At 36.1% G+C, this 24,062-nt stretch overlaps 1 protein-coding gene across 3 annotated transcripts in view; it reads right to left on the minus strand.

The window, feature by feature from the left end:
* Positions 1 to 12,293, minus strand: part of LOC5576290 (organic cation transporter protein) — a 52,386-nt gene extending 40,093 nt beyond the window's left edge. Inside the window, exons 1-2 of one of the 3 annotated variants that reach the window (XM_021857482.1) lie at positions 12,175 to 12,293; positions 11,243 to 11,774 (exon numbers count right to left, since the gene is read on the minus strand). In XM_021857482.1, coding sequence (XP_021713174.1) covers positions 11,243 to 11,415 — 173 coding nt within the window. In that variant the 5' untranslated portion in view covers positions 11,416 to 11,774; positions 12,175 to 12,293. Of the gene's footprint in view, positions 1 to 11,242; positions 11,775 to 11,896 lie in introns of all 3 variants that reach the window. The other 2 variants (XM_021857480.1, XM_021857479.1) reach the window with 2 other exon arrangements.
* Between the last annotated feature and the right edge of the window lie 11,769 nt (positions 12,294 to 24,062).

Here is a 24,062-nt window from a genome sequence, read left to right on the forward strand (position 1 = left end):
GTTCGTCACTTTGAGTGTCAACATAAACTCTGATTCATACATTATTTATGTCTAATTTTAGTTTTTCAAAACACCTTTTTCTTTTCAGCTTTATGTTTGTAATTAAAAAAAAACTTGGAATGGTTCGACACTACAAGTGTAGACTTGCGAAAGGTTCACTTTATTCAACAAACTTTGAAAGGTTCGTTACCTCAAGTGTCGGCATAATTTTTCTCTACATAGATATTGTTCATATCAAATGAAAATATTATATTTACATATGAGCATGTTTATATCTCACAAATAACTATTTATCATGGTCTAATCGCTTATCACAGTGAATCCTGTGACCCAACGATTCTCCCCATTAACAAAAATCCCTCCCAGTAACCTTTGTGGAGATGCAGAGGCAAACACGGTCTCCAAATAGCAAAGGTCACACACTAATATTCCTTCCCCCAATCCCCGCTGACTGCAAGGACGTGGCCGGCGCCGTTATTGACTCTGTGTAAATAGAGGCACTGAATTATGCACACTGAAGAAGATTATGGTCAATCCCAGCCAAACTTCTAGTTGATTCTTTGTGCATCTTCACTGACTTCGGTCAATCACGGAATAGCGGAATGGGTTTGTGTTAAAGAACTCTAAGTTTTGATTGTAAAATCGTTGGCAGAGTTTTAGTAAATTATAAAACAATAATTTTCGGCGGATTTTTTTTCTCTAATAAAAAAATGTTATAAAAATACAATAGGTTTTGTGGTAGTTTTGCAAATCTTATAGTAGGCCGTGTCGTTGGTGGGGTTCATTATTATTGAAGTTGTCAACAGAGAAACTTTACATTGGCGACGAGAGAACCCAGATTTGTTTGCGATGGCCATCAAACTCGGATTACATAGGAAGAAAACAATATTGAAAAAACAGCTGTTTTCTCAAGAATTTCTATTTCCATTCTATCGAAAATTCAATTATTTGGCGATACATGATGCCTCAAATATGACGCTAGTTAAGTTGGAAAAAATAGCCACGTGTGTAAGTAAACTCTATAACAAAAACTTCACCTTAGAAGGGCGGATTCGATCCATCGGGTCAGGCTGTTGCAAAGTAAGTTCACCTCAAAAAGGAACATATGGAAATGAAATGGCTCGCCTTAGAAGGGAGCAGCCGTAGCGATAGTTTCGAACTGTCGGGTCCGGTGGAAAGCGAATAAAATGCTCGCCTTAGAAGGGAGCTGCAGCCGTAGTAACGGATACGATCCGTTGAGTCCAGTGAAAACTGAAATGCTCGCCTTAGAAGGGAGCAACCCAAACAAAAAGCTTGAACTTAATTACACAAAAAATATCAGCAGGGTATGCTAAAAAGTTGTTGGTCTTCTAGTTTTAGCAAAAGGAACAAAGACTGATACAAAAGGCAGCAGCTAAAACAACGGATTCGATCTAGAAATCCTTTATAAGGATAACTAATTCGATTCGTTGTGTCCGATAAAAATATAGGCAAATTCGTGTAATTATGAAAAGGTCGCAGCAACGCATATGATGAAGAACTACCTTTCTAAAGGATTCCTATAAGCTTGTGCAAAATTCTATTAAAATTAAGATTTCATTAATATGTTTGCTTGTTGAGTCAAATCAATAGATTTGATGTTGCCAAAATTTCTGCATTTTCTGTTGAAGAAAAGGAGATGTGGTAGTTTTGCAAATCTTATAGTAGGCCGTGTCGTTGGTGGGTTGTCAACAGAGAAATTTCACAGGTTTTTTGTAACAAAATCATATTTTCAACAAGTTTGTCATAGAACTAAATGCAATTTTTCCAATTCATTTACCATCTGTTTTAGTGTTTTATATCATTGAATAATTGTAAATTGCTTTGTCACAATGAGAGTTGATATCCCAAGCAACCAAAAGTTCGGATAAAATGGCATGTTTTGGCTTAATCAGCTTACTTTTTAAGTAATTAACCGGGCTTTACAGTTCATATAAAGTTCGTTTAAGTTTGATTTTTACCTTCAAGTACCAAATAAGTTCAATTCGACTTTGTTCTGAACTTTCAAGTTGTTGATGAGTTCATGAGTTACTTTTCTGAGAATCAAGTTCATTTAATGTCCGCAGTGAACTCCTAATCAGCGAGAAAATTTCACTGAAACTAGATTCATACCAAAAGTGAACTACGGAGTTCACTGCTTAAGTACAATCCGAACTATAAACCTATGCATGAGTTCACGAATTTGACGTTTGAGCGGTGCCGAATTCACTGGTTGCCATGGTTCCATAAATAACACGGCACCGCTCAAACGTCAAATAGTGAACTCGTGCATCGGTCCATTGGTTGCTTGGGATGTATCTTCAGAATAGAATTTATGGTACTTTTTATGGGTGCACAGAACAATCAAATGTATTGTTTTCCATCTGTGTTCCCATAAACGTTTATTTTATATACGTCGTGTAAAAAATATCTGACGGAAAATATGTAGATGTCCACAAGTACTGATTGAAGACCTCTGCCTGATTGTTTTATAAAAAATTCATAACCATAGCACATTAAGACAACAAAACGATTGTGGGTAGCTTCCAGTGATCCCTAAGCTTCCACATTTTAGGCGCCATCACATAGTATTATCGTATTATTGGTATGATTAAACTTTTAATAACAATTAGAAATGAGTGAAGTCTTTTGAATCATATCAAAAGATTTAGAAAACTCGTGATGGTATCAATAATTCAAGAATATTCAAAGTGATTTGAAAGAAATAACACAAAATAAAATGAAAGAAAAATACTTATAAAAAAATTAAGGATGAAATGGTTAAGGATGGTTGGTTGCTCAAAAATTATTTTGCTGAAATTCCAAATGATTTTCAAGTGTGTTTGTCATTTACAGTGTTTTCGACTTCTGTTGTAGACATCACACTGAACAAACTGTCGTGAATCGCAAGTCAGTCCGATCTGTAAAAAGTAGGCATTGAGAAAATTAACTGTGAAGTTTCAAACTCGTTTTCCATACGAATAATCAAAAAATACCAGAGAATTGGAACATGTTCAAATCAAAAAGAAACTTTCACAATTTCCTTTCCACTACGATAGCTTCCAGAGAAAAATATAAAGATGACCAAAACATGGTACATTTTTGTGTGACACAGTGTGGAAATATGTAGTGGGACTGATATGCGTTTACTTTTCATTATGAGACAATTTAACTTGCTGTTTTTTTTCCAAGGGGTGGTCACACTACACACTTTGTCGGCACATTTTTTTTTTGAATTGTACCTTCTGAGTGCCAAGGTGTGCCAAGCGCGCCAAGCTTGCTATTATTTCATATGCTATAAAAACCCTATGAACTGAAATTAAGGGAAAATATTCTCAGCAAACATTGACATCTTTAATTTTCTTGTGTGGTTTCACTTCAAAATGAGCAATTTGGTACAAATTTTGATGATAAAATCTGTTTTGGGAATATACAGTATTGGACAAAACATTTGCATCTTTTTCGATTTTCCATACAAAATGACCATCTTTGGTAAGCTATATCTCAGTTATTTATGGACCGATTTGAATAATATTTTCACAAAACATCAGATATAACTTGAATTTTAACATATATTTTTGAATAATTTTTACAATCACGAGTTTATAAGTTATAACGGTTTAACTAAAGTGTAATTTTTGACGAAAAATTCAAAACTGTTTATCTCAAAATCTGACAGCCCTACACAAAAACAAACTTCAGCAAACTTGTTCATCTCGTTAAAATCTACAACTTTGCTGAAGATACCGTGAATCTACTCCTTCAAAATGTTTAGTTATGTCGTTTATAAGAAATCGTCAAAAAATTCACTTTAGTCAAACCGTTACTGCTTTTGACCTTGTGATTCGAAAAATCACTGAAAGATATATGTTAATATTCAAGTTATGTTTGATGTTCTGCCAAAATTTCACTTAAATCGGTCCATAAATAGCTGAGATATAGCTAACCAAAGTTGGTCATTTTGTATGAAAAATCGAAAAAGTTGCAAATGTTTTGTCCAATACTGTATATTTAGCAAACTCACAAGCTTTGAGAATGGTACAATGTTCAAATCCTTTTTTAGAACTAGAAGTTTATGAAAGTCTTCGAATACCCGCTCGAACATGATTTTGCATTTTTACATTATTTACATAGAAATGAACATTCTTTTACAGAAAAAACGTCCCTACATACAATTCGACAATAGTTAAGACAAACAACGTTCATTCACTACAAGATTCATTGATTTTGGTGTTCTATTAGTAAGAATGAAATTGTGTAATATGATGATCAATTTCACCCGAATTTACGGTACATAAAATGAATTATGAATGAAGAACATCCTACAATTGTTTTCCTTATATTAATGTACGATATATCGGAAAAAAAATCGATACCACCGATATATTGAATAGGAAATATCGATACCAAAATATCGAATATCGAAAGCAAAATATCGATACTCCGATATATCGGAAGTATCGGAACATCCCTAGGATGATGGTAATATGCTGCGCCAGGCACACTGCGTAGAGTGACCACCCCCTTGGTTTTTTCCTAATTTTTACGAACAATTTTGGCTAAAATGCAGATGGGACTGACTTGCGATTCACGGCAGCAAATCTCTCAAAAAATATACTTACTTAAGATTCGAGAGCTTCACTAAGAATGTAAGAGAATCAACAAGGAATAAGAGGGATTCCACGGAGGCATGTCGATTCTGATCGACCATTTCAAAAATATCTGAAACTTTGCACAGTTTTTCAGTTCCATCTAAATCGTCATTTTCCGATACCAAATCTTCAAGTTGAGTCACGACTAACTTTTCAAAAGGGTGTATGTGAAAATGGTTCAAAAATATTCAAAAAGCTGCACAGCAAAAACGGTTCGTTCGATTGTTAGACAACTAAAGAAACAAAGTTAGACAACTAAATAAAGATTCCAAAAAAAATACACACAGTAAAAAAAATTTTTTTTTTTGCATTAAAAAACATCATTTTTGTCACAAAAACTCAAATATCTCAAAACCCTATCGGAATACCAACGTAATTTTTTGAGGGAAAACGGTCCATTCATATTAGCTATCTACCATAAAAATTTGGTGATGGTAAGCCAATAAACAAAAAAGTTATGACATTTCAAATATTTCACAAATTTGACACTTAGTGAAATTTTTTTTTTTTTTCATTGTTAATTTTTTTTAGGACCGCAGTTTGTTGCTGAATTTTTTGTTAAGGGTACCACATGAGGTTAACAAGTTGTTTTCATGATATTTTATTTAATTATTCATAACTATTATAGCATCTATTAGAAAGTTAGACGCGATCCAGTGTTGTGATCTAAAGTCTTGATAGTGTCATATTTTTTATTGTACGTAACTGAAGAAAAATTCTCTCAATAGTGTTGAAACCTTTTGATAAAAAAAACCTATAAGAAATCTAATATTGAAGACAAAAGCTTCAAAAAAAGTTTTCTATACAGGTATACGACTAGTTTACCTGCAAAAAGTTTACCTCGTAGAGAACAAGGCGGGTCTATACCCAGATGATCTAGTATACGTAAAGCAGGTCGGTTTTCTCGGCGCTGGTTTTCTCCACAAAGTTAAAATCTGATTACACCTGGGTATAGACCCGCCTTGGTAGAGAATAGACTTTGTTAATCATATTTGGGAGAAAGCGAGTAACTTCAACAACATCAAAAACATGATAGGTACATACCATGAACATACTCACGAAAAAGCTAAAAATATACTACCACTATGGTTATAAAAGATTCAATTGTAAAATTTTTCTTCAGTCAAGCAAACGACACCAAACTAGTCAGTAAAAACTCAAAAGTGATTTTGTTTATTAAAATCTAACGAGCAACATGAGTAGTCGCTTTCTCAACTGTTGCAGGCCATTTGCAGAAAAAAAGTGTTCGAAAGAGCTACGAAATCTCACAGAAAGCACCATAGATAAACTGAAAGCGGCTGGTTATGCTCCAATGTCTACATTGAATACAAATTTACGCATTTGTACGTCCTGCCGTTTAAACGTTGACAATCGGGCAATCTGTACATCATCGGTGGATCAGGTTGCAGGAAGTTCGAAAACAACAACAACTGAGGAATTACTAGATGCACCGACAACAACTGAGGAGTTACCAGAAGTACCAAGTGCAGATAGTCTTGCCACGGTACCATCAGCGACATCTGTTTCAACAAATCAATCAGAAGATGAGTGCATCCTGTGACCAACCACTCTGTTTGCTCACTCGATTTGCAAAGCTCACTCATATTCTCAGGTTAAAATTAAATAAATAAGAGGAATATGGAAAATAAAAGATTTAGACAGCTAGTAGGGACTATCACATATACAAGTTAAAATCAATATATAAAATATATAAAATCCTAAAAATACTAAATAAATAACTCAAATATATCATGCAATTAGAATAAGGCCAAGCGATTCTCAGCTAGGAAACTCAAGGCGGCAAACGGTTAGTTTAAATACAACACACCTCATAGGAATTATATTCAGCCTACCCCCAAAATACACACCCGCAATAACACCTTCACAATACTGGCAGTTTTGGTAGCAGTTTTGGCGTTCGCCTATCGGGCAAGCTAAGGGACCGAAAAAAAAGCCTATTCGCCGGTTCCTGGGTGGTCCAGCAGCATCAGCTCGGGCACTTATACGAGGACTCCGTTGGAGAGATCATCCTAAATAGAAGCGTTAAAGAGTTTTGCTACAAAGTGTAGTGCCATAGCAGTTATTTATCAGCGGGCTTAACCAGTGAAAGTGGATTATCAAGTTCCCACTGTTCGGTCGTCTTATTGTGGATCATCAATACGGCCACGTCAACTTCACGTGCCAAAAGAAGTCCATCCACCATCCACGAGGCGAACCAAAATATTCGCCACGCCAGCGGTGGTCTATTTCCTCGGCAACCATCAGTCGAGTCGGTGTACAACAAAAGGACACCGCGAAGTGACTGTCTAGGAGGCAGGCTAACCTCAAACCGACCCCATAGCGATTACGAAGTACGCGAAGGCACATCCCGACATCAAGAACCCCCCCCCCTGGGAAAACGACCATATCGGAACCCCGAAGGATCGTGCAAGGCGATAACCGAGAACCCCCCCCCCCCCATTGGGTCAACCGACCATGAGTGGATCGCGAGGTAGCAACCAGCTACCAAGGACTCCAGCAGCTGCCAGTTTTCACCGACGGGCCCAACACTGACACCCACACAAATCCGTAAATAGAGTGTACTTGGCAGGACTTTAGATAGGGCAGTCAGGGACGTTAGGGCAAAAACGAATAAATCGCCGTCGAAACATTAATAGCTCTTGTTTTTCAATTTCCTCTTCCTTTGAGTTTACTTCGGCGTGAATGAGCCGACCCTGAGAATTGGGTTAGAGTTTCGTACATTGAGCGGGCGTAACAGGGAAAAGTTACAATCCAGAAGGTCAACATCGAACGCTTCAACGAAGGGATAGCTGGAATAAAAGTGACTCCGATTAAATGGACGAAGATGGGTTACGTCAATTATCCCGAGAAAAAATACCGTGAAATCAACGAAGCTGTACGAAGAAACCTCTTCAAATTAGGACCTGAGGATGTGGAAAATACAGACTACGATGAGGTAATTATGAATATGAAGGAAAGGTTCTCGAATCTAGCCACGACAAGGAAAGAAAAATTATTGATTTTGTCGATGCTGCCAAGCTCGTGGTCTATTCAAGACGCCATTGATGAGTTCAAAACCAATAGAAATACAGCAAAAGAGGCAAAACAATTCAAAAATAACTGTCTTGCAACCAAAAATGCTAAGTCGAGTACTTCATTAACAGATGAGACAAAAGAAAAAATAATTCAATATTTTGAAGACGATGAAGTAAGTAAAGCTATGCCTGGCCAAAAAGATTATGTATCTGTAAAAAAAGATGGAAAGCGTCAAGCAATCCAAAAACGATTAATGATGACTACTTTGAAAGAAGCGTATACACGCTTCAAGGAAATTAACGAAAATATTAAGGTAGGTTTTTCCTCATTTGCAAGCCTTCGTCCAAGGCAATGCAAGCTTCTATCCAATTCAGGAACACATAATGTTTGTGTGTGCACAACACACGAAAATATTAACCTAATCTTACATAGTTTGAAAAGAATCAATTTAACAAAGGATATTAAAATGTTAACTGGCAGTCTTTTGTGTGAAAATACAACATCAAATTGCTATCTACGATCTTGTTCGGATTGTCCAGATTCTTCATCATTGGAAAATACTTTATTCGCTGAGTTTGAAGAAAATTATATTGATCAGTTATCAGTTATCAGTGGGTGACCACGGATAGGTGTGACCTAGAAACTATTGTAAAACCTGTAGATGAGTTTGTGTCATTTTTTTGCTTGAAATTAGAAAGTTTAATTCCTCACGACTTTATTAAAACAGAGCAATCCCGCTTTTTAAAAAATACGAAAAATACATTACAATATGGTGAATTTTTGATCATTTGTGATTTTTCTGAAAACTATAGCTTTGTATTGCAAGATGAAGTGTAGTCCCATCACTGGAACGTACAACAAGCTACAATTCATCCATTCGTTATTTATTTCAATGGAAGTACGCAAATTGAACATTTTAGTTTTATTGTAATTTCCGAAGATTTAAAACACGACTCAGTATCTGTAAATTTGTTCATTGCCAAAATGATTAACTTTTTACGCGTTGATAAAGATAAACAAATCAGAAAGATATATTTCATGTCTGATGGAGCAGCATCGCAGTACAAAAACCGTAAGAATTTTTCGAGCCTATGTCAATTTAAATCAAAGTACGGAATTGATGCAGAATGGCATTTCTTTGCTACGTCACATGGCAAAGGTCCTTGTGATGCTATTGGAGGAACCATAAAGCGCATGGCCACAAGAGCAAGTTTAGCCAAAAACCGTGAGCATCCAATTGAAACTGCAAAAGAACTATTTGATTGGGCGAATCGCAGAAAAGAAGAAGATTTAACAAAATTATCATTTTGTTTTACTACTACTGAAGAGTACGAATTAACGGCATCAGAGCTCAGCGAGCAATATAATAACGCGAAAACGATCCAAGGAACCCAAAAATTTCACTGTTTCATTCCATTGTCAGAAAATAAAATTAAAGCAAAACTATACTCGAACTGTACTGATAATGATGCAAAAGTGTTCGATATTGTAAAAAAATTGAATAACAATAAATAAATAAATAAGTATTAATAAAATGTTTTCATGATCTAATAACGCATACCCAAATCCAAAACTTTTAAAGTTTATATATAACATTTAGAAACTCATCGATCATACTTTAAAAAAAAATTATCCTGGTAAAAAAAAATTTTAATTTTATGTTAATTCATTTTAATTTATACATATATACATATACATATAATATTTATACATATACATAATATTTATACATATAATATACATAATACTAATGAATACATGAAAACGACTTGTTTAATTCACGCAAGGCCCTTAACAATAAAATCAGCAACAAACTGCGGTTCCCGTAATAATTTACACTGAAAAAAAAATTTTTTTTTCTACTAAATGTGAAAATTGTGACATGTTTGAAATGTCATAACTTTTTTGTTTATTGGCTTACCATCACCAAATTTTTATGGTAGATAGCTAATATGAATGGACCGTTTTCCCTCAAAAAATTACGTTGGTATTCCGATAGGGTTTTGAGATATTTGAGTTTTTGTGTCAAAAATTATATTTTTTAATGCAAAAAAAAAAAAATTTTTACTGTGTGTATTTTTTTTGGAATCTTTATTTAGTTGTCTAACTTTGTTTCTTTAGTTGTCTAACAATCGAACGAACCGTTTTTGCTGTGCAGCTTTTTGAATATTTTTGAACCATTTTCACATACACCCTTTTGAAAAGTTAGTCGTGACTCAACTTGAAGATTTGATATCGGAAAATGACGATTTAGATGGAACTGGAAAACTGTGCAAAGTTTCAGCTCAATAGAAAAAAATGAATTAAAAAATTTACCAAATTTTGGTGCTGTTGCTTGGAATCACTCATAACTCATTGAATCCATGCAAACGATGATGAAAATGTTCAAATAAAACGCATGTGTTGAGCATACAAAAGTTACAAATATATGAAATATAGCGAAGAAAATAGTTTCTATAGAATCGAATCTTGACTCATTTCTGATTTTCAAAATTGTATTAAAAATAACCTATGTCAAAAAGCATTCTGAACCCAAGGAAAATTGATAAAGGTTTCAAGGCAGTTTATAATTGACTACTGGTAGTCAGAACCTTACCCAAGATATAAATTGAAAAAATCATGTTTTTGTGGTAAAACTCAACTGTGAAAGCGTCATAAAAATCAGTTAGCCAGTTCTCGAGCCAATTCGTGGCATACAAACACCGTTTATTTATTTATATACACTTCCCGCCAAAAGTTAAAATTCAAGTCGCTATTGTAGTGTTTTTTTAAATTTGTCGGGAGGCGGGTGTTGCAAGTCAAAAGTTGTAAAAAATAAATAAAATGCTTCCAGCACTCTTATATGCAAAACATAGCATCAGCAAGTATAATCTACTGATAGTAATTCGGTAGAAGTCACAAGAAAAAAAAAACATTTTTCGATGACTTTTTACACGGGGTACGATGATATTTACAATATTCATTCAAGAGTTGTAATACTCGGTGAAGCGATTCCATTATTTTGGCGAGTTTTCGCCACTATTTTTTTGTGAGAAAATCTGAAAATTAGCACATAGTTTTTGTAGGTCGAAAATTAGTGCTTTTCCCCTAGTGTATGATATAGATAGAAGATAACAGTGCTGTTAAATGTCAAAATTTTGGAAAAATTATAATTAAAACATTCTTTGATTACTTTTTTTCAGAGAACGATTATATTAGCAGATTTAATTGACAAAGTCACGTGATATTCTTGACATTTAACAGCACTGGAAGATAGACTTATTTTCCGTCGGCCCTCCCCTGCCTTTTACCGACTACGCCCATGGTGGTGCGTTTCACTCGCATAAGCTTGCGCCACAGTCTGTTCTAAATTTAAACACTTTCACGCCAGACTTCCGTTTATCCCCTTTTTACGCTTTCTACATTCTGTACATACGAAATCTAAAACTGTCGTCTACGCTGAACGCTTGCTTGACCATGTGAACATGTGCGCGACTGCTTTTCCCGCGCGCCGCCGTCTTTGATCTGTATCCACCTCTCAACAATCTAGTTCTAGTAGGCTATATCGCTATACTCACCACAGCCAGAGTCCTCGATCGCCTTTCTTCTCCAATCCTTCCAGCACGATTTGCTTCAAGTCCCCGGGAACCGACTGGACATGTACTTTCTCCATGTGTCCTCCGTTCTGCTGTTGGTGAAATGCCCCATTCTCCACCTGGTACACATCCTTTTTCGACTCGTCCCCACTCATGGCTGTTGCCAGTTTTGTCCAAACGGCAACAAAGTTACTACGATGATACCACTGACCACTGATTTGTTTTAGGATTGAATGTTTGACAACACAATCCTACATCTATTTTTGGCTTTACTCTTTTCTAAACACACAAAGAGCGGCGCATCTGCTTCGGAATTTGAACCTCAACCACACCACCACCGCCTGCTGCTTTTTCACACGCGAGCCGTTGCTATGGGATCTACCAGGATTAGACGGCTATTGACCACCACTGATTAGCCTACTGCGTTCTTATCAGCGCAAAAATCGCGCGATTTTCTCATAGGCTACTCTAATCACAAAAAGATTATCGTTGATCGAAGTAGGCGCTGTATCAGCTACAAAGAGAGGGAAAAAGAATGTTTTACACTGCTGTACAGCTGCCAGAACACTACCGAGGGTACGGTGCCCTCTATTTGTATTGATAAAGGTGCGTCTCGCGACCCAAAGCGGAACCGACCGCGTTCTTATCAGTTTCAGGACTTCTCTGCCCACTGACTGGCTGTTGTTCTTATGTACAAATGCACCACTTTCCAGGCGTCATTCACTATCACTTTAATGACCAGAACGGCTGCTCAAAATAGGTTGCTGGAACGCGCACTAACAAGGTTAATGTAATTCATATTTTCTACGTTCCGAAACAGCCGGACCGGTTACGCGAGGCGAGTACGTTTTATTAATTGCGAAGAATGTGTCCTCGAATCTTTGAAGTGGATTATTTGTGAAGAAAATCCAGACCGATTTCTTTCTGTCCAGTGCAACGCGGCAGCAACACCAAAGCAGCGGTGCGGAGAAGCCCAAAGGGGAGAACCGTTCGCGACGAGTACCGGAGGGCCACTAATATCGGTGTTTGATGGACGGCCGGTTTAGTTCTGAATCTGGTTCTGAGAGAGGAAAACCTCCGCTCCGAATAACGATTGGTTCAGCGCGCAAATGCAGCGAGCGACGTCGACCGTTGATAACAGCTGCGCTCTCGCGGTTTCCTAGTTTTGCTCCGGAGAGCAGCCTGCACGCTAACAAGAAACTATACAGTGGCAATGCGCTGGAAAGATCGATATGTGTATTTTCATTTTTCATGTCGGAGGCAGCTCCGTCAAAGACAAAATAAAGACGTTCATGTTCCTTGAAGTTGTCCAAAATTATATGGCTTTGATTTTCGATTTTGACGACTTGATTTGTGGATTTTCCAAGTGTGTCTGTTACAAGAGTTGCTGTTCAAGTTATTGGAATTCAAGTTTTCATCTTTTTTGCCGTTGCTGGAGTTCATTGGAAAATCTTGAATTCGAAGTTTCCGAGGCTTTCAGTTTCGATTTTGACGTCTTGATTGGTGGATTTTCCCAGTATGACTGCTTCAAGAGTTGCTGTGAAAGTTATTTGAATTCAAGGTTTTACCATTTTTGCTGTCGTTGGAGTTGTGTTCACTGGAAAATCTTGAGTATAATTTTATTTCATTAATATTCTTTTTTTCTTCTTTATTTTTTCATTATTTTCTATTATATTGTTCATCTCATATTTGATCTTGTAGTTATATTGACCATTTAGTTTCCGTTATGGAAACTGAGGGAGATGAGGGGGGATCAAAAGATAATTCTGATAATTCTAGTACCACTTTATTGACCAAACCTTTTCGAGTGAAGGTTTACCCTTCTAGTTTCTCTGGACCCTTTGTTGTATATTTTAGAAAAAAAGGAGACACCAATAAATGTTTAGTAGATTTCCTCAGAGATTTATAAAAAGCATAAATCTGTGAAGGAAATCAAAAAAAATCCTTTGGATAAACTGAGAGTAGTTTTTGGATCTCGAGATGATGCTAATGCTCACTTAGAATCCAGATTATTTTACAATTCCTATCGTGTGTACGCACCTTGTGATGCATGCGAAATAAATGGAATTATTTATGATTTGGACTGTGATGACATCAGAAATCATGGTTCAGGCTTTTTTAGGAACAAATCCATTTCTCCGGTAAAGATTTTGGATTGTGTTCGTTTGTCTAAATTATTCATTGATGGAAATAATTCAAAATATTTTTTCTGGATCTGTACTTCCAGATTGCATTGTGATCGATGCCTTTTGTTTGGTCACACTTCTAATTTTTGTTCAAACAAGAAAAAATGTTTTAAATGTGGAGAACATTATGATTCTTCTACATGTAAAGAGCTATCTGAAGTATGTATTTATTGTAAACACAAACACAATTCTTTAAATGAATGTGTTGTTTATATTGAGAATCAATCGCAATTACACCAATATATTAAAAACAAAAATTTGTTGTCTTATGCTGAAGCTATGAAATCTTCAGACAACACTGCTTCACCAAACACTTTTGAAATTTTATCAAATCATGATGTTTGTCATGAAAATGTTGATAATTATATCTACAAACTTCCTAGCAAAAGAAAAAGAACCATTAATAAAAAGTCACAACAAAACCAAATTTTTAAACCTCAACCATCTACCTCGTTTGATATAAATTTTCCTCCTTTGAATAACTCTGCTTCTACTAAAAACATTCCTGGCATTCTTAAAGTAGATTTTGACACATCCAATAATAATAGTCATATTTCAAACAATTCGCCGGATGAAAGACATAAGGAAAATTCTGATAATTCAATTCTGGTCATTTTAGAGGAAATAATAGATTTGTTGGGATTAAGTTATTTTTGGAAAAAAATAATCAAAATGTTTTTATCTATTTTGGCTTCCTTTTTAAATAAATTGAATTCATCTGGACCCCTCATTTCTTCACTGTTTTCGTCGTAATGGCTTCTATAAGTATTATTAACATGAATATTTTACAATGAAATTGCCGCAGTATCATTCCCAAAATTGATAGATTAAAAGCACTTATTAACAGCCATAATATAGATTTCATTTCATTTATTTAGTTAACATCTACACAGATAACACTGAATCAACAATTTCACGCCACAATACTCGGTTCGTGGCCGCATCTCTCCATCCTCGGTTCTGCCCCACGCTCGCCAAATCGATACGCACTTGATCCGCCCACCTAGCTCGCTGCGCTCCACGCCTTCTTGTACCAATCGGATCCGAAGCGAACACCATCTTTGCAGGGTTGCTGTCCGGCATTCTTGCAACATGCCCTGCCCATCGTATCCTTCCAGCTTTGGCCACCTTCTGGATACTGGGTTCGCCGTAGAGTTGGGCGAGATCGTGGTTCATCCTTCACCGCCACACACCCTTCTCCTTCACACCGCCGAAGATCGTCCTAAGCACCCGACGTTCGAAGACTCCAAGTGCTTGCAGGTCCTCCTCGAGCATCGTCCACGTTTCATGCCCGTAGAGGACTACCGGCCTTATGAGCGTTTTGTACATGGTGCATTTGGTGCGGGCGTGAATCTTTTTTGACCGCAGCTTCTTCTGGAGGCCATAGTAGGCCCGACTTCCACTGATGATGCGTCTCCGTATTTCACGGCTAACGTTATTGTCAGCCGTCAGCAAGGATCCAAGGTAGACGAACTCGTCGACCACCTCGAACGTATCCTCGTCTATCGTAACACTGCTACCTAGGCGAGCCCTGTCGCGCTCGGCCCCACCAGCTAGCATGTACTTTGTCATGGCCGCATTCACCACCAGTCCAACTTTTGCTGCCTCGCGTTTCAGGCGGGTGTACAGGTCTGCCACCTTTTCAAATGTTCGGCCGACGATGTCCATATCATCCGCGAAGCAAACAAATTGACTGGATCTCGTAAAAATCGTACCCCGGCTGTTAAGCCCGGCTCTCCGCATATCACCTTCTTGCGCAATATTGAACAACAGGCACGAAAGTCCATCATCTTGTCGTAGTCCCCGGTGGGATCCAAACGAACTGGAGTGTTCGCCTGAAACCTTCACACAGTTTTGCACACCTTCCATCGTCGCTCTTATCAGTCTCGTGAGCTTCCCGGGAAAGCTGTTCTCGTCCATGATTTTCCATAGCTCTACGCGGTCGATACTGTCGTATGCCGCCTTGAAATCGATGAAAAGGTGATGCGTTGGGACCTGGTATTCACGACATTTTTGGAGGATTTGCCGTACAGTAAAGATCTGGTCCGTTGTCGATCGGCCGTCAACGAAGCCGGCTTGATAACTTCCCACGAACTCGTTTACTACGGGTGACAAACGACGGAAGATGATCTGGGATAATACTTTGTAGGCCGCATTTAGAATGGTGATCGCTCGAAAGTTCTCACACTCTAACTTGTCGCTTTTCTTGTAGATGGGGCAGATTACCCCTTCCTTCCACTCCTCCGGTAGCTGTTCTGTTTCCCAGATTGTGCCTATCAGCCGGTGCAGACAAATGGCCAGCCTTTCCGGACCCATCTTTATGAGTTCAGCTCCGATACCATCCTTACCAGCAGCTTTATTGTTTTTGAGCAGGTGAATAGCATCCTTAACCTCCCTTAAAGTGGGGGCTGGTTGGTTTCCATCTTCCGCAGTACTGACGAAGGCATTTCCTCCGTTGTCCCGTCCTTCATTGCCTGTGTTCTCAGCACCATTCAGGTGCTCGTCGAAGTGCTGCTTCCACCTTTCGATCACCTCACGCTCGTCCGTCAGAATGCTCCCATCCTTATCCCTGCACATCTCGGCTCGCGGCACGAAGCCGTTGCGGGATGCGTTGAGCTTCTGATAGAACCTACGCGTTTCCTGAGACCGGCACAGCTGTTCCATCTCCTCGCACTCCGTCTCCTCCAGGCGGCGTTTTTTCTCCCGAAAGAGGCGGGTCTGTTGTTGCCGTTTCCGTTTATAGCGTCCACGTTCTGCCGGGTCCCTTGCTGCAGCATGACCACCCGCGCTGCATTCTTCTCCTTCAAAACCTCCTGGCACTCCTCGTCGAACCAATCGTTCCGTCGACTCCGTCCTACGTACCCGACGTTGCTCTCAGCTGCATCGTTGATGGCTGCTTTTACTGTTCTCCAGCAGTCCTCAAGAGGGGCTTCGTCCAACTCACCCTCTTCCGGTAATGCAGCCTCGAGTTGCTGCGCGTATGCCGCTGCGACATCCGGTTGCTTGAGCCGCTCTAGGTCATACCGGGGCGGCCGTCGGTACCGTACGTTGTTAACGACGGAGAGTTTTGGGCGCAGTTTGACCATCACCAGATAGTGGTCAGAGTCGATGTTAGCGCCACGATAGGTCCTGACGTCGATAATGTCGGAGAAGTGCCGACCATCAATCAGAACGTGGTCGATTTGCGATTCTGTCTGCTGTGGTGATCTCCAGGTGTATCGGTACGGAAGGCTGTGCTGGAAGTAGGTGCTACGAATGGCCATATTCTTGGAGGCGGCAAAATCAATTAGTCGTAGGCCGTTTTCGTTCGTCAGCCGGTGGGCGCTGAACTTTCCAATCGTCGGTCTGAATTCCTCCTCCTGGCCAACCTGAGCGTTTAGATCTCCTATGATGATTTTGACGTCGTGGTTTGGGCAACTGTCGTACTCGCGTTCAAGCTGCGCTTAAAAAGCGTCTTTATCATCATCAGTGATTCCGGAGTGAGGGCTGTGCACGTTTATTATGCTGAAGTTGAAGAACCGGCCTTTGATCCTCAACTTGCACATTCTCTCATTGATCGGCCACCACCCGATCACGCGCCTCTGCATATCACCCATCACTATAAAAGCTGTTCCCAGCTCATGTGTATTGCCGCAACTCTGGTAGATGGTATGGTTACCTCTAAACGTTCGCACCATTGATCCCTTCCAACACACTTCCTGCAACGCTACGATGCCGAATCCACGGTCCTTCAGCACGTCGGCGAGTATGCGTGTGCTCCCGATGAAGTTGAGAGATTTAATAATATAGATTTGTTTTGCCTAAATGAAACATGGCTAACTACATCAACATTCTTTCGCATTCCAAAATTTAATATAATTCAAAGAGATAGGGATTCTTCATATGGAGGAGTACTTATTGGAATTCATGACGATATTGAATTTAACCCTCTAATACCCAAATTTTTATTTTCGATTTAAGTATTATTTTTCGTTATCTAAAATCGTTCTAAACACGTTTTGGGCATTTATTTATTTTTATTTGCAAATTTTTAAATTTTGGTTTTTGATTTTTATAATTTTTATTTTTGAACATCTCTAGCTTTTTTCATTTTTTCTTGAAGCCTTTTCTAGTTGTTGATTTTTGGCAATAATAAAAATTTAAATTGTTACGGTATTTATAAAAATAGTAAATTTTTAATTTTTTTTCGAAGCGTATTTTATTTTCCGTGTAACTAACGGAAAAACAGGTTTGAAATGATTTTAATACCACCTGGTTCTTCTGTTGTGATAGGTTAATCGTAGAAAAATATAAAAGGTACGATTTTTTATATTAAACGTTAAATGAAGCCCAGGCATTTGTAAGTTATATAAGAATGCAATTTTTCAAACAATTTCTAAAAGTACAAAAAAGTTTCAAAAGTCATAAAAACTTTTCTTATATGCGTGTTATGAGTCAAGGTATAAGCCAAAAATAAAATCATTTCGATTTCCGAGCTACGAAAAAATACACAAAATTCCAAAGTGTACCCCGTCTAAAGGCGGGGTTGGGTATTAGAGGGTTAAGTATTTAGATTTAACATTGCATTCGCAAATTGAATACTTTGCTGTTTGTATTGAAAGAGAAAATTGTGAATTTTCTATTATTTGTTTTTATATCCCACCTAATATCAGTTTTTCGTTATCGCAAATTAAAAGTATTTTAAATGAAATTCCTCCTCCATTTTACATATTAGGTGATTTTAATGCACCTAATTTTGCTTGGGGTAGCGACAAAACAGATGGTAGAGGTTCATTAATTATGGATTTAATAAATTGATGAATTAAACTTACATATTCTCAATGATGGATCTTTTACTAGGATTGTTGTACTACTTAATCAACCTTCTTGTATTGATTTATCTCGTTGTTACTATTAATCAATGAAATCTTCTTGGAAAACTATTGATGATCCTAATGCTAGTAATCATTTACCAATTTTAATTTAAATTCAAAATCCAGCTCGTGGTAATTTATTACACGACTCTCATGTTCCTGACCTTTGTCAAAATGGTAATTGGACAAAATTTTCTGATCTTATATCCTTTTCCTTAATTAATATTAACAATCTGGATTCTCCATTTGAAAATTACAATAATTTTTCTAAATTACTAATTGATTTCTTGCGTAAATCTCAAACCAAGAAAATTGTGGGTCATAATAAAAAAGCGTCCATGTTTCTGGTGGGATAATGAATGTTCCATTGCTCTTAAAACAAAATCAGATGCTTTAAAAAAAATCGCAGATTAGGCTCCAGAAATTATTATTTTTTATATTGTAAAGCTGAAGCATTGTTCACAGACTTACTAAATCCTAGAAAAGAAATTTTTGGAAAAAATTTGTCCAAAACCTTGATCAGCAAACATGATTATCTACTTTGTGGTCAGTTGCAAGAAATTTAAGAAACTATGGTTAGACTGTTCCTACTGTTTTAGAATATTCAGTAAAATGGATGGAGAAGTTTCCATCTAAAATATGCCCTGATTTTATACCTAAATCCTTCAAAATTAAAAATAGAAGTCAAAATCATTTTCCTGAACTTTCACTTTCATTAGCTGAATTTAATTTGGCATTATCAATTACTTAAAATACAGCTCCAGGAATTGATAACATAAAATTTATTGTTCTGAAAAATTTACCTGATGAAGGAAAACTTCATTTACTTTTAATATATAATGATTTCTTATCTCAAAATATAATTCCCTATGAATGGCGTTTCATCAAAGTCATCAGTATTCTTAAACCTGGTAGAGATCCTTCATTAGCTGATAGTAGGAGACCGATAAGTTTGATAACATGTTTACGAAAACTTTTAGAAAGAATGATACTAAATCGTCTCGAATTATGGGCAGAGAAAAATAACATTTTCTCATCTACTCAATTTGGATTTAGAAGAGGTCGTGGTACTCGTGACTGTGTTTAACTTTTGGCTTCACAAATTCAACTATCGTTCAATAAAAAACAGGATGTAGTTTCCACGATTCTTGATGAATCATCTAAAATTCCTAATTTAATCACCAATTTCATTTACAATTTATTTTCTTTTTTAAATTATGATTTTTTTCACAATGGATCCTCAAAATTATCAAGATATAGTTTTTTTGGACTTCCACAAGGATCTAGTTTGAGTCCGTTTTTATACAACTTGTTCACCAGGGATATTGCATCAATTATTCCAAATGGTTGTTATTTGCTTCAGTTTGCCGATGATAATGTTATTTCTATTAGCGGCAAAAACAGAGAAGTAATTAGACATTTTATGCAATGTGCTTTGAATAATATGACGAATTCCATCCTGAATGAGTCGAAAAAAAATAAAAATCGTGCTCGATAGTCTTCGATTTGGATTAAATTTTGCACATGTCTTTGGTATGGTAGAATCAGGGCAGGCAATCGTCAGATTCGTCACAGTGCGATGACGGAATAAAAAAAGACATCGTCATCCAGTAGATTAACTCTGGCAGGTCGTCGTCTCGTCATCGACGAAAGAATGCACGACGAACGTCAATCCAAAATCGTCAACGAACAACTTTGTCTTCATTCCGTTCGCTCCCCTTTCTCAAACGAAGGAGCATATTCGCTTGCTATGCACAAAACGGCGAATGCCATCCCAGAATTGCTTTTATTGGCAATTTAACCCGTACTCTTCAAGCTTCAACAATAGCTCTGTTGGTAAGCGCGTGACGTTGGCGATTAAGAGATCAAATGTTCAAATCCGGACACATTTTGTTTTCTTTTTGTTTTATTTTTTCAAAAAAGGCTCATAATCTATCGACGCCACGGTTCATATTTTTAGTCGGCTCAGAGCTCCCGAACAAAGATTCGACCATAACGAAGGAGGCTTATTTGTTCGTCACGACGTCATCCACGCTGGTTGAGTGACGGTGACGATTCTTTTTTTAGTTTCGTCGACGACTTTTTCCATTTGACGGTGACGATTGCCTGCCCTGGGTAGAATAAGTGTTTTCCATAGAAAAATTGATCATTTTAGCTCAAGTGTAACTTTTGAAAATGGCCTATAAAATTTTGCATGCAACTTATTTGAAAAATTCTAACTCCGAAACTGTTGATTTTAGAGAAAAATGTTCTATGAAGAAGTTGTAGTGAACCGTTTGGACTATGAGAAAAAAATGTACATTGAAAAAATATTTTAATTGTTTTCATAAAAAAATCAAAAATAAAACTTAAATTGTAAACCAAATTTTTTAATTTTCACCATAGAATCTTGATAGTAAATAGATGTTTGGGACAAAGTTTAATGATGGAGAAATTTTTAATTAAAACAAATTTCTAAGAACAACTTTTGGTCGATCTTCAAAATTTTTTTTTTGTCTAAATAAATACGTTCTGATGATACAGTAAGCATCTTGAAATAATTCTAAGTCATGATTATTATATGAATAATTTCTCTAGAAGTAGCCATTTTCGAATTATATCGAGTTTAATGCAAAAAAAATATTATTTAAATATTAAAATAGGCCATTTTCATTAGTTATTCGTGATTCTCCATCAAGGAAAAAAATAAGTAAGTGGAAAGAAATATGGTCTTAACTCTCGAAAACGTATTATTATTAATGGAGAAACGCGAATGAGTTATAAAAACGGCTTATTTTAATATTTAAACAATATTTTTTGCATTAAACTCGATATAATTCGAAAATGGCTACTTCTAGAGAAATTATCCATATAATCATTATGGCTTGGAATCAATTCAAGATGCTTACTGTATCATCAGAATGCATTTATTTTGACAAAAAAAAAAATCAAAATTTTGAAAATCGACCAAAAGTTGTTCTTAGAAAAAATATTTTGTTAAAAATTTCTCCATCATAAAAACTTTGCCCCAAATATCTTTTTACTATCAAGATTCTATGGTGAAAAATTAAAAAATATTACGAACGGGGTTTTTGTGTAATTCAAAATTAAAGTTTTATTTTTGATATTTCTATGAAAATAAATAAAATATGTTTTCAGTGTATATTTTTTTCTCATGGTCCAAACGGTTCACTACAACTTCTTCATAGAACAAAATGATCAATTTTTCCATGGAAAACACTTATTCTACCATATCAAAAACATGTGCAAAATTTAATCCAGATTGAAGATGGTCGAGTTCTGTGACTGGCCAATTTGACATGGAATCCGTCATATTGATTCATGGGCTCATGAGAATGGATTTTCATTTTCAGTTCAAAAAACTAAATACATAATATTTTCAAGAAAACATTCTAATATAACTATCAACTTGTACCTTAATGGAATTGAAATTGAACAAGTTGATGAGTATACATATCTTGGTATATGGTTTGATTTCAAATTGAATTGGAACATTCATATTAAACAAATTTAAAAAACTTGTTCGAAAAGAGTTAACTTTCTTCTCACAATCACAAGTAGTTGGTGGGGTGCTAATCCATCTGATTTAATAACGCTTTATATGTAGTAGAAATTTCATTTGCTCTTTTTCACGACTGATATCAAATCATTATTTGTGTAACAGTCATTTATATCGTATCAACATTAATGATTCCAATTTGTGTGAGTGTGGAATCTCGTATGAAGACATTGATCATATTTTACTTCAATGTTCAAGATATATTTTACCGAGAGAAAAATTATTTAACAAAATATTTTGGTCATCCAATTCCTGTTTATTCGGGATATATTGGGTACAAAGTACTACCCTATACTTAAACTTTTATATCAATTTTTAATTCAGATCTCATGTATTGTTTGATACCGTAATTCGGGGTGTAGTTGATCAGCGGGGAGAAGTTGATCATTCCCGTACCCACATGTATAGAGTGTTATAAAAGCTATGACACGATTTCAATTATCACAATTTCTGAGTTGTGGCATTACCTGATAGCTACTCTTGATTTTCATAAATTCGGTTTGGAATTCAAGGTAATTATTTCATGGAAAATCATATTTTTAATAAATGTTTGATGAACTGTTGAAGGGTTCTTCTTCAAACAATCGACTATTTCCACGGCTATACAAGACTTCAATTTTAATAAACTGTTTCATACATTCCAGATATATTTTGTGTACCCAGTTTTGAATTTATATTGAGGATACAAATTCTTTTTTTAGAGAAAAAATGATCTTTTTGCAAAAGAATTGCGAATTTCAAAAAAAATTGCCTACCTTTAGGCGTTTAATGTGGTGTAATCTGTAATTCACAACTATTAATTAAAAAATTACCCGATTTATCAATAAGTTGTAAGATTTTTGAGTCTAGATTCAGATTCAGAGACCCCAAATTTAGTAAATAGCATACTTCTTTATTTTAGGAAACCTATCGCAGTAATTGATCAACTTCACCCCGGAATCAAAAAACACCACTTTTTGATTTCCAAAAAATGTTTTTGGTATTATGATAATAATTCGTCAAAATTTCATTTAAGGTACCGCGGGGCAAGTGGGAACGAAAAAAACGATAGTTCAAACAAATTGTTCAATAACATTTTCAAATGTCAATATTTTTCAAATCCAACAACACAATCACGTTTTGGCAACATGTTTGCTGGTGTGTGCATAAAACTAATCGAATAATTTCAAAATAGTGAAAACCTTGGAAGAAAGTTTTAGAATGAGCCAATGGACGCAGTTACCTCGCTAAGCGGGGCAAGTGGGACACATCCAGTTTCATGCGTCAATGCATATCAGTAAGTAAATTATTACAATAATAGGATTGATAAGTCATAGATTTTTAATTTTAAGTACATATTTGATGTACATAAGGGATCAACCATAAAATACGTTACGTTTTAGGAAGAAACCCTTCATTTATAAGTATGTCAGCTCACATTTAATATTAACTGAAAATTCCTCAATAAAAGCGTAAAGAAGAATTAAACATGTTCAAAATATATAATTTATAAGTTGTTTATTAAAATGTAGCACATAAACAATCAATAATCGACGAAATTATAAATAAGTTTTGTAAGTATTTATATGCATGGAAGAAAACCACCTTATGGGATGGAATTGTTTTCCATCACTACTTAATTTGGTAGAAATAACAAATAAAGTTCAAATAACATAGAAAAGTAATCGTTCTCATGATGCATTTCAAATTTCAGCTGTGTGTTTGTTCAATTTTGAAGTTGTATTTCAAAAATAAAAAAACAATTAAAAAATAAAGAATAATAACACTTTTCTTCTCCCTCTTATGCAATTACGTAATATGAGGTTGATCTTTTTTGATAAAAATCATTTGTTTGAATGTTTCAGTGCTACTCTATAGCAAAATGTATGAAACGTGTACGAAAAGTTTTGATTCTGGTTTTTGTTTTCATAGGTCCCACTTACCCCAGGTACAAATATATTTTGGGGTAAGATAGACCATCGACAATTTCTTATGAAATGAAAACAAAATACTGGTTTATCGTTAGTAGCTTGTAATAATACTAAAAATTATAGCTTACTGACGGAAATTCGATTTAAAACACATTTATTTTTTGCGAGTCAATGCAAGACGTGAAACGTGTCACAATTTGTGATGCAAGTTGAAAATGGCGCTGAACTGACAACTGTTATATGAACCACATGGTAATGAAAATAACAATATGTTTAATACTAAATACATTCCTT

This window comes from Aedes aegypti, chromosome 1 (genome assembly GCF_002204515.2).
Source record: "Aedes aegypti strain LVP_AGWG chromosome 1, AaegL5.0 Primary Assembly, whole genome shotgun sequence".
Classification (NCBI taxonomy): Eukaryota; Metazoa; Arthropoda; class Insecta; order Diptera; family Culicidae; genus Aedes; species Aedes aegypti.